Here is a 12,590-nt window from a genome sequence, read left to right as displayed (position 1 = left end):
TAGTTAATCCTGCACACTTAACTCAATAATATGGATTAGATCAAATAACCCATCAATTGATTTTATCATCAAAATATGAGATTCAACAGCCTCCTCGTAGGTCTGAGGATCAATATCCTCAACATCCTCTCCTCTAATATGTCCAACATATCTCTCAGAAGGATGTGATACTCTGTCGGACCTACATAAAGTTGAAACTTGTGTATTAGGTACCTAAATAAACTCGGGTTGTAGGGTGGTACTTGAGCTAGGTTCTCCAACCTCGCTCAATTCTATCATGCTCCCATGGTCTCCGCCAAGAATGTGTTTCTTCTCAACGAATATTGCTATCTTGGCTACAAAGACCTTTTGGTCCTCGAGATGATAGAAATAATACCCACAAGTTTCCTTGGGGTATCCCATGAACTTGCACCGCTCCGTCCTTGATTCTAACTTATTTGGGTTGTGTCTTTTAATGGAGAAGTATCTAGATAACCAAGTCTTTACTATGGATAATATTCCTATATCATTCCTAATGATCAGGATATCATCCACATATAATACCAAAAAGGTGATAGCGCTCTCACTTACCTTCTTGTACATACAAGGTTCATCTTTATTCTTAACGAAGTCATAAGATCTGATTGCCTCATCAAATCTTATGTTCTAACTTCGGGAAGCTTGCTTTAGTTTATAAATGGATCTAAGAAACTTACACACCTTATTTGGGCAGTCCTTGGACACGAATCCCTTGGATTGTATCATATAAATCTCCTCCCCGAGGTTCCTATTGAGGAAGGCAGATTTCACATCTATCTGCTAGATTTTATATTATAGTGTGCTGCAATAGCTAATAAAATTTGGATAGATTTTAGCATTACTATGGGTGAGAAGGTTTCGTCATAGTCAACATCTTGCCTTTGATGATACCTCTTAGCCACTAGCCTTGATTTATAGGTCTCTCTATCTTTTCATCTACTCTGATCTTTTTTTAAAAGATCCACTTGCAACCGATGAGTACAATACCTTCGGGCGCATAAATTAGGTTCCAAACCTTGTTAGAGTACATAGAATCCTTCTCAGAATTCATGGCTTCTTGCCACTTCCCATAGTCTATACTTATAATAGTCTCCTCGTAGGTCTGAGGATCAATATCCTCAACATCCTCTCCTCTAATATGTCCAACATATCTCTCAGAAGGATGTGATACTCTGTCGGACCTACATAAAGTTGGAACTTGTGTATTAGGTACCTAAATAAACTCGGGTTGTAGGGTGGTGCTAGAGCTAGGTTCTCCAACCTCGCTCAATTCTATCATACTCCCATTGTCTCCGCCAAGAATGTGTTTCTTTTCAAGGAATATTGCTCTCTTGGCTACAAAGACCTTTTGGTCCTCGAGATGATAGAAATAATACCCACAAGTTTCCTTGGGGTATCCCATGAACTTGCACCGCTCCGTCCTTGATTCCAACTTATTGGGGTTATGTCTTTTAATGGAGAAGTGTCTAGATAACCAAGTCTTTACTATGGTTAATATTCCTATATCATTTATAATGATCATGATGTTATCCACATATAATACCAAAAAGGTGATAGCGCTCTCACTTACCTTCTTGTACATACAAGGCTCATCTTCATTCTTAACGAAGTTATAAGATCTGATTGCCTCATCAAATCTTATGTTCCAACTTTGAGAAGCTTGCTTTAGTTTATAAATGGATCTAAGAAAATTGCACACCTTATTTGGGCAGTCCTTGGACACGAATCCCTTGGATTGTATCATATAAATCTCCTCCTCGAGGTTCTTATTGAAGAATGCGGATTTCACATCTATCTGCTAGATTTTATAATTATATTGTGCTTCAATAGCTAATAAAATTTGGATAGATTTTAGCATTACTATGGGTGAGAAGGTTTCGCCATAGTCAACATCTTGCCTTTGACGATACCTCTTAGCCACTAGCCTTACTTTATAGGTCTCTATCTTTTCATCTACTCTGATCTTTTTTTTAAAGATCCACTTGCAACCGATGGGTACAATACCTTCGGGCGCATCAACTAGGTTCCAAACCTTGTTAGAGTACATGGAATCCTTCTCAGAATTCATGGCTTCTTGCCACTTCCCAAAGTCTATACTCATAATAGCCTCCTCGTAGGTCTGAGGATCAATATCCTCAACATCTTCTCCTCTAATATGTCGAACATATCTCTCAGGAGGTTGGGATACTCTACCAGACCTATGTAAAGCTGGAACTTGTGTATTAGGTACTTGAACAAACTCGGGTTATAGGGTGGTGCTTGAGCTAGGTTCTCCAACCTCGCTCAATTCTATCATGCTCCCATTGTCTCCGCCAAGAATTTGTTCCTTCTCAAGGAACATTGCTCTCTTGGCTACAAAGACCTTTTGGCCCTCAAGATGATAGAAATAAAACCCATAAGTTTTCTTGGGGTATCCCATGAACTTGCACCGCTCCGTCCTTGATTCCAACTTATCGGGGTTGTGTCTTTTAACGTGGGCAGGGCAACCCCAAATCTTAACAATCATAAGATCATGCTCCTTCCCTTTCCATATCTCATATGGTGTAGACACTATCGACTTAGTTGGAACTCTGTTAAAAGGGGAAGCACAGTCTCTAGGGCATATCCCCATAATAAGATGGGTAGGTCAGCGAAACTCATCATGGATCGTACCATGTCTAATAATATATGATTTCTCTTTTCAAACACACCATTGAGCTGAGGTGTATAAGAAGGTATCCATTGGGATAAAATCTCATAGTCCTTAAGGAATTGGGTAAACTCTATACTTAAGTACTCACCTCCATGATCTGATCGAAGAGTCTAAATACTCTTTCTAGTTTGGTTCTCCACTTCATTCTTATATTCTCTAAATTGTTGTTAGGACTCTAGCTAGGAGAGTCCTAATTGAGAGGGACATTCATATAAAACCTACCTATGCCGACCCCTATTAAAGAGGTGAAGAGGCCGGCTAGGGTTAAGAGGATGTTTCTTAGAGAAGAATTAGGTGTTGTAAAGGAATAGGAGTCTTGAATAGGAGTCCTATTAGGAGTTGGTTAGAAGTAGGAGTCTTGAGTAAGAGTCCTATTAGGAGTTAGGGTTTAGGAGCCCTATAAATAGTCATATATTCTACCTCTTTTCATAAGCAATAGATGAATCTTTTCTGCAGCCTTTGAGCAGCAACTTGGAGGGAGGAACCTCTATAGAGTTCCAAGGAGGCCGATCCCCTAAAGAGATCAACCCCAAGTTTAGAATCTGTAAGGGTTCTAACACCTGGTATCAGAGCAGCGTTCTTGGCATCTAGCTGCCCTTCCACAGCCATCCATCAACCCTCCACAACCGCCCAAAGCAATTCGCATAATTGCTTAAAAGATCGTCGCCAAATTCCGCCGTCATCTCCACCACCACGGATCATCCTTTGATCTCCCCGTGAATTGCAACAGGTTCTGGTTTTCTACCTTACTGCTGCTGCAATTTAGTTATTCTTATTTGAAAATGCCAAAAAAATTATTCCTATATTGCTGCATAAACATTTCGTCATAAATTTTTCATCTCTACGACGAAAGATACATTGCAAAATTCCTACCGTATAGCACCGTCTGTTTAATCTTGATACTATGTTTTTTCTATCCAAATCTTTACGAAATTTTTATGACATCTTTAGCATTTCCTAACAGAAGATTTCCTTTGGTTTTGTCAAAAAATTCTCAATATAAACCATTGATATTTTACGTCTAATCTGCTATACTTGATAATCTGCACTATAAAATTTCAGCCACATAGCACTGATTTTTTGATCTTGATACTACGTTGTTTCTATCCAAATCTCTACGAAATTTTTATGATAGCTTTGTCACTTCCTAATAGTGGATTTCCCTTTGGTTTCATCAAAAAATTCTCAATATAAATAACTGATCTTTTATATCCAATCTGCTATACTTAAAAATCTGTGGTGCAGAAAGTTTCAGCCACCTATTGTTGCCTTAACCCATCTATTTACAATCTTTTTTGAATGAAATTTCTTATACACTTCATAGATCATCTTGGCTTCCATCTAAGATTGATCTATTAAGGAATTCATCTCTAAAAACGATTTTGTGTTGCTGTAAATTTTTGTCGTAAGCCACTGAAATTTTTTGACAAGAATTCTACAATCGCAACTTGCACCAATTTCCTTGCTATTATACTGCCAAAATTTTCTTGATTAAATTAGACACCCTTTCTGTCATATAAACTGTGATTTTTCTATCAATTCCTTCCTCAATTCTCTCATGTTTTTGGTGGAAATTACATTGAGAAACCATAGTTTCTTCGATGACAATTCTACTCTTACAAGACAGCACATACTTGCTGCAACTTCCGCTGATTTCTATCAAACCTTTGCTACCATCTACCACAGATCCAAAACTTTCATCCATAGCCCTAAAACTCCAACAAAGCACACCCTCAAACTGCACCCAAAATAGCCACAAACAAGCATAAACCGTAGCCTACATCCACCAATCCACCAACCATTTCGACCATCACCTCTCTCAACCAATACATGCCTTTAACCCGACAACAAAAGAGAGATCTTAACATTACAGATTTGGCGGCATATACTATGACATCTAAGAAGGTAATCAATGCTAAATTCGAAGTCTTCGAGGCGCTAATTGAGGATAAGATTCGGACGCTCTTTACCGAACTCAGATTGGGCCGACCACTAAGCCCGAAGAAATCACATCAAGGAGAGAGCTTTGCCCAATCGCACCAAGCCCGAAGATATGACTTCCAAGAGGGGGGAAGCTCTATGACTGACCCCAACTATCCATGCATGAGAGTGGACTTCCCTAGATGGGAAGAAGGAGACCCGATTGGTTGGATCTTACGTACGGAGCGATATTTTCGGTACCACAAAACCGTGAATGCATCTATGGTGAAAATTGCAGCTATACATCTTGAAGGGGATGCTATACAATGATTTGACTGGTTTGAACATACTTATGGAGTCCTTTCATGGTGACAATTCAAAGAAAGACTGCTGATCCGCTTCAAACCAACCGATTATGAGAATATTGACGGACAACTAGCAAAGATCCAACGAACCTCCACCATTCAGGAGTACCAAACCAGGTTTGAAAGGTTATCTAATCAAACTCGTGATTGGTCTCAAAAATAGCTATTGAGGACCTTCATTGAGGGCTTGAAGCCGGAGATCCGAGGAGAAGTTAAAGCGCGACAACCGTATACGCTTATGGCAGCCATCTCTTTCGCACGACATCAAGAGGAGCAATTGAACCATGAAGCTCGGAGGACTAGGGTCACTCCTCAACCAATAATATTGAAGCCCTCAGCCCCCCCTACTGTCGACCAAGTCCCAACACCAAAGAGGTTAACAAGAGAAGATCTTTGGGAGCGATATGCAAAGGGGTTATGTTGGCATTATGACGAGCCGTGGAGCCGTGAGCATCGCTGTAGTAAAGGGAGACTTCTTATAATTAAACCAATAGAAGAAGAGGTCATTGAACATTCAAAAGAGAGTCTTGAACATGAAGAAAAAGATGCAGAAGAAGAGCCACAACCGACCGAAGTTATGGTACATACACTATCCGGCTACTCAAACCCGCAAACGATGAAAGTTGGAGGCCTTCTCAAACAACAACCGATCACTGTTCTCATTGACACAGGCAGTACTAATAATTTTTTAAATAGTAAGGTTACTATCCATATGGCCTTACCTATCGAGAATTGCAGCAGGTTTGACGTTAAGGTCGCCGATGGATGGATTTTGAAGTATGATCATAGGTGCCCGCAAGTGAAACTGTTGTTGATCATGAGGCCTTACCAAGAGATAATTGGATATTTCTTCCTTCTCCCTCTTGATGATCATGAGGCCATGCTCAAAATTAAATGGTTGATAACATTATGTGATATTTCTTGGAATTTTATGCAACTAATTATGAAATTTTATAATAAGGAGAAACAGGTGATACTGAATGGGAAACGTGGGGGCGACGTAACGACGATTTGCACACAACAAATGGAGAAAGTTTTGCATAAAATATACAGCAGCTTTTTGATACAACTTGAGCAGCAAACTAAGGGAGAGCCAATAGAATTTGAAGATCTAAACCTACTTCCTTTGTTTGTTGAATTTTCAGATACATTTAACGAACCACACAACCTACCTCTTACCCGTCGGCATGATCATTATATAATGATTCTTTCAGGCAAACCTCTAGCAAATACTCAGTCATATCAGTATCTACATCTCCAGAAGGATGAAATAGAAAGGATTATAAAAGAGATGCTCGAAACAGGAGTTATTCGGCCAAGTTGCAACCTCTACTCTTCACCGGTGCTACTTGTACGCAAGAAGGACAGAACATGGCGAATATGCATTGATTACCGAGCTCTCAATGGCATAACCATCAAGGATAAATACCCTATTCTAGTAGTAAATGAATTGCTAGATGAAAGGGAGCATAAATCTTCACAAAGCTGGACCTTCGATCCGGGTATTATCAAATACGAGTGTACGAAGAAGTCATACCGAAAACCGCCTTTCGAACACACAACGGCCACTACGAATTTTTACTTTCTTCAACAAAAGGTGGAATATCTTAGGCATATCATATCAGAGGAAGGTGTAACGGTGGACCCCTTCAAAATTAAAGTAATGCAAAACTGGCCTACCCCGAGGAACATAAAATTGCTACATGGCTTTTTGGGTTTAACAGGCTACTACCATAAGTTCGTGAAAAACTATGGAAAGATCAGTGCACCACTTACTTCCTTACTGGAAAAAGATGTCTTCCAATGGTCGGATAGAGCCTCCATTGCCTTCGATAAACTTAAGGTAGCCATAACGACGACGTCGGTGCTAGCGCTACCATATTTCAACCGACCCTTCATCATTAAGGCCGATGCATCTGGAGACAGAATGAGAGACGTTCTCATGCAAGATGGTCGACCACTCACATACATTAGCAAGGCATTGTCTCCCCCTTATCAAAACATGTTAACATATGATAAGGAGATGCTCGCCAATGTGCACGCAGCAACAAGGTGGAGATCGTACTTGATCAGGCAATACTTTCAATTCAAGACCGACCATGAAAGCCTAAAATATCTCTTGGAGCAGAAGATATCTTCCCCCGAGCAGTAAAAATAGCTACCTAAGCAAGCTGAATTTTTGATCGTTTCACTTTCGACCAGCGACTTCCTTGAGGATATTAAGATGGAATGGCAGAAAGATTCAGAGACTAGTAAGATCATAAAAAAATTGGAGGAAGCACCAAGCTTCGTGGCTCATTACAATTGAGACTCAAAAGAATTACACTATAAGAGACGCATTGTGCTTATAATAAATTCTACTTGCATCTTCATAAGCAGATTTTGGACAAAGTTATTCCATATGTAGAGTACTAAATTGAAAAGGAGTATGGCATATCACCCACAAATCGACGGCCAGACAGAAGTTGTAAATAGGTGCTTGGAGACAGCCCAAAGCCACCCACCAAATAAGACTACCTAAGGAGAACTCCAGACCCAGCCAAGTGCCATTATTGATCGACGGATCGTGACTCGATGATGATGACCCACTACTAAAGTGCTAATACAATGGGCGAACCTACCAATAGAAGATGCCACTTGGGAGAATTATGATGACTTGAAGATCAAATTTCCAGAGTTCATGAATCGTCAGCCTTGAGGACAAGACTGATTTAAAGAGGGTGAGTCTGTTAGGACTCTAGCTAGGAGAGTCCTAATTGAGAGGGACATTCATGTAAAACCTACCTATGCCAACCCCTATTAAAGAGGTGAAGAGGCCGGCTAGGGTTAGGAGGTTGTTTCTTATAGAAGAATTAGGAGTTGTAAAGGAATAGGAGTCTTGAGTAGGAGTCCTATTAGGAGTTGGTTAGAAGTAGGAGTCTTGAGTAAGAGTCCTATTAGGAGTTAGGGTTTAGAAGTCCTATAAATAGTCATGTATTCTACCTCTGTTCTTAAACAATAGATGAATCTTTTCTGTAGCCTTTGAGCATCAACTTGGAGGGAGAAACCTCTATAGGGTTCCAAAGAGGCCGATTCCCTAAAGAGATCAACCCCAAGTTTAGAATCTGCAAGGGTTCTAACAATTGCTCAAAGGCCTCGGACTTGTACTTCAATAAGTACATATATCCATATCTTGAGAAATCATCAGTGAAGATAATGACATAAGAGTAACCACCAATGGCATGAGTTGACATAGGTCCATATACATCATTATGTGTGAGTTCCAGCAGCTTAGTGGCTCTCTCTCCAATTCCACTAAATGGAGAGTTGGTAATTTTTCCACGAAGGCAAGGCTCATAAGTTGTATATGACTCATAGTCGAATGGATCTAGATATCCATCCTTTAGTAATTTTTTAATCCTTCCCTCATGGATGTGATATAGCCTACAATGCCACAAGTATGCACTGTACGCCTCATCTCGTTTCCTCTTAGACACACTTACATTCATGATATGTGAAGTAGTGTCTAGCATAAACAAACCATTATGCAATGTTCCTTTCGTGATAATTTCATTATCTAATAATATTGAATAACCATTATTCTTAAAAACTAATTTATTTCCACTAACTATCAAACATGAAATGGAGATAATATTTTTGATAATAAAGGGAACAAAATAACATGCATCTAATGTAATAATAGCTCTACCAAGCATATGTAGGGCGACCTCGCCAATAGCTACTGCAGCAACTTTTGCTCGATTGTCCATCTTGAGGTCCATCTCGCCTCTCGCCAATCTCCTAGGCCTTGCTAGAACCTACAATGAATTGCATATATGATAAGCACTACCGATATCCAATACCCATGTGTTATCATAAGAGTCTGACAAATGGAGACTAGTCATGAATATACCTTAAGCTTCTCCAAGCTTATGTTTCACCCTCTCTATAATGTACTCTTTGCAGTTCCTCTTTTAGTGCCCATTTTTGCAATCTTTACTTTACATGGTTTACCCTTGCCCTTCTTAAGGGACTTTTCTACTTTTCTTTTCTTTCTGGTCTCACCAACGTAGAGAACTGGCTTCTCCTTTTTGACAGTGCTCTCTACCTCCCTCGATATATTGAGGAGCTCTGGGAGAGTCACCTCAAGCTTGTTTATATTAAAATATATTATGAACTATGAAAAGGAATCTGGTAGGGACTAAAGCACAATGTCTACACACTAGTTATCCTCTAGGACCATTCCTAGACTTATGAGTTTCTTTATCCACTCAATCATTTTTAGCACATGGTTCTGAACCGATGTCCCCTCAGTCATCCTAGCGCGGAAGAGGCTCTTAGATATCTTATATCATTGAGTCCTTCCCTATTCCTCAAACAGTTTGCAGACATGTAGAAGAATGGATCTGGCATCTATCTATTTCATGTTGTCTCTATAACTCAGGAGTCATAGAGCCCAACATGTAACACTGAGCAAGAGTGGAGTCATCAATGTATTTCACGTAGCAAGCGATCTCATCCTCGCTTGCCCCTTCCTCGAGCGTAGGCATCACTGTATCAAGGACATATGTGATTTTCTCCACCGTGAGAACAATTCTCAAGTTGCGGAGCCAATTCGTGTAATTTGGACCAGTGAGGCGGTTGACATCAAGATGCCACGTAAGGGATTTGAAAGCGATATTTTATAAAAATAAAGATGTAGTAGAAATAAATAACATGCAGATTTTGTAGAAAGAAACAATCAAGATATAGACTTCTAACTTAATATGCTCCCACTATTTTACTGACAAGTCACACGACACCCTTAGCATGTGAAACGAAAATCTCCAACAGACTTCTAGTAGGGATCAGGATCCAATCAGCGTCTTAGTGTAACCTCGAGGGACTCGACCAATCACACTAAGCCTGAAAGGTAGGGAACTCCTGTCGATCACAACACCTTGTGATTCCCATCCTGTTCGTCCTCCGAATCACCATGGTCTTGAGGGACTCCACCAACCATGATGTTCGGTTAAGTCAATACCATCGTTACAAGATGAGTCTGATTCGATGATATACCCTCGAGGGACTCGACCAAGCATACCATGTCCTTAGGTCATCGGTGACATCTCTATGTCATAGGTAAGATAGCGAATCGCGATGTAGGTGAGCCTCGAGGGACTCGACCAACTCAACCTATACCGGGAATCGATCCCTACCTATAACAATGAAAGGCCACGTGGGTCAATCTAATTGCCTCACTTTTACCGACTTAATATTATCGAGAGAAGGGTTTCCATGATTTGGTCTCCTAATATGACATGTCACACATATACATATTTCATATATATCCATATCGCATACAAATATATATATATATATATATATATATATTTATTTATTTATTTATATATATACATATCTAGTATGTATAAAGTAATTACACCAGATGATCATGGACCACAGCCTAATCTAATCAGGCCCGAGCCAATGGGCCTAATCACTTATCTCAAGATCTATGTGTGCAGCGGGGCATCTCCATGCCCTATGATCGTCCATCTTGTCCTCATCGGTTCCATCGACATCTGACGCATCTCCATGCATCGCGATCGTCCATCTCGTGGGTCCCGCTATCGCTTCTATGCTCTCACTATGCCTCCTTGTATGATTACAACTTAATCATAGGCATACAGGCCTGACAATAAACGAGAAATATAATGGAGGCTCATAGGCCCCAATAATAATAATCACAAATACACACATAACACGGTCCATGATCATCCGCCCACACATCATACATCACATATATAAATAATCATCATGTAGGACTACTAGATAATAATAAAAATAACAATCAATTAAACCTTTTAATTAATTAATATTTATGAAATTAGGGACATGTAGGGAATTTTATGAATTTTGAGGGGGTATTTTCATAATTTAGGAAAAAAAGATAGAATTTAGAATTTCTAAAATTCCGAGAGGCAAAACTATCTTTTATCATAAAACCCTAATGCCCTTCTCCCTCTCCCCTGTTGCTACCGCCGCCACCCTACCGGCGGCAGCATGTGCGGCGTGGGGGCAGTGCGCTGCCCTTGCATGTGGGCGATGTGCTCGCAGGTGGTGTGCTCGCGACCTATGCCACCACTATAGTTGGGCACACTCGGAGGCAGGCGCCCCTACGGGCACCGCCACCCCTCCAAGCGGTTCTGCCTATGGGGTTGTTACTGCAACCACCGCCCCCGCGGGCGAGCAACGCTGGCTGCTTGCGAGTAGGCATCGCTGTGGGCGTTATGCCCATAGGCGGTGATCGTGGGTGTCGACGCCGCCCCTTGCACACCGCAGGCGGCTCTACCTATGAGCGACCGACTGCCTACGGCCATAATTATGAGCAACAACTATTACTGTGCGTAGGTGGCTTGCCTGCCCGAAGATGTCAAGCTGCCATCTTCGAGCGCAACAAGGGCAACAACAGTTGCTGCCCTTCCTCACCTTTTGCGTTAACAATTTTGATGTCAAAAGTATTGCACAAACATAACACATGCAATTCAAAACCAATCTTTCGCACGAACAACCTGGCTCTAATACCACTATTGGAAAATCTTAGGGGCGACATCACATGCGCAGTAGAAGAACAGAAAACAAAATCCCTAATTTCCAAAGATATGTTTGTCATCGTGCGAAGATTGTTGCGTAAAAATCCGCAAAACTTAAAACTACGTATAGAATAGATTATGCTACCAAGGGAGATCGTATATCCCTGAATCCCTACAGATCTCTAGGAGAGGGTGAAGGAGGTCAAGTGCCCTCCTCTCTAGCGGTGATCCATATAGCAGGGCTACGATGATGCTCCTCCAAACTCCAGGCCTACTCTAAGGTGGAGAGGGGGAGGAGAATAGTATAGGCAAGCAAAAGCTCTAGCCTATGAACCACTGAATCCCTCCTATTTATAGAGGTCCCCTATCAACTTATCCCTAATAGATCCTCTCATATTGGGTATTGGATCTTCATCCAACTACCCAAGCCTCCTAGATTAGTGGATCTTTATCCAATAATCTCTCACGAGCTCTTATTGGATTTCGTCCATTGGATCCAATAATTCAGGGGTTTATTCGATATCTAATAAAATAGGGGCTCTAGCGGATATCTCATATCCGAACCTTTACTCATCGTAATGCCTACCATATGTGTAACCCTCTAGGCACAATATTGAGCTGGCCATGAGTCATACCTATCAGAACTCCTTCTTACTAAGTGAATTATCATCTTTATAATAATTCACTCGACTCATCGACTACGGATGTACTAGGCAACTACGCCACAGTCCTCAAACGATACAGGGGAATCCAATCCATTAGACCTGTTTGTCCTTAGTTACCATGTACCTATAGTCCCTCATCCATCTAATATCTCAAAGACCATATACCGGGCATGGTACTATCAGACCCATATGATTTTTACTCGAGTCTTGCTCTAATTGGATTCTCCCAGAGAACTTTTTCTCTCTCAATCCAAATGACCCTAGCCAAGGATTTGTCTAAGCAAGAATATATGAGATATTTTTCTCATGACACCGAGAGTGGATGATCCTCTATCGACACTCAATAGCCATCGTAAGGTTGACTGTCACTCCCAAT

At 40.7% G+C, this 12,590-nt stretch overlaps 1 protein-coding gene across 1 annotated transcript in view; it reads right to left on the bottom strand.

The window, feature by feature from the left end:
* Positions 1–12,590, bottom strand: part of LOC103988827 (RING-H2 finger protein ATL2) — a 55,712-nt gene that overhangs the window by 36,719 nt on the left and 6,403 nt on the right. The window contains exon 2 of the mRNA XM_065086105.1: positions 8,684–8,792. Coding sequence (XP_064942177.1) covers positions 8,684–8,792 — 109 coding nt within the window. The remainder of the gene's footprint in view (positions 1–8,683; positions 8,793–12,590) is intronic.

The sequence above is a fragment of the Musa acuminata genome, chromosome BXJ1-2 (assembly GCF_036884655.1).
Source record: "Musa acuminata AAA Group cultivar baxijiao chromosome BXJ1-2, Cavendish_Baxijiao_AAA, whole genome shotgun sequence".
Classification (NCBI taxonomy): Eukaryota; Viridiplantae; Streptophyta; class Magnoliopsida; order Zingiberales; family Musaceae; genus Musa; species Musa acuminata.
This window is presented reverse-complemented; position numbering and strand designations above follow the sequence as displayed.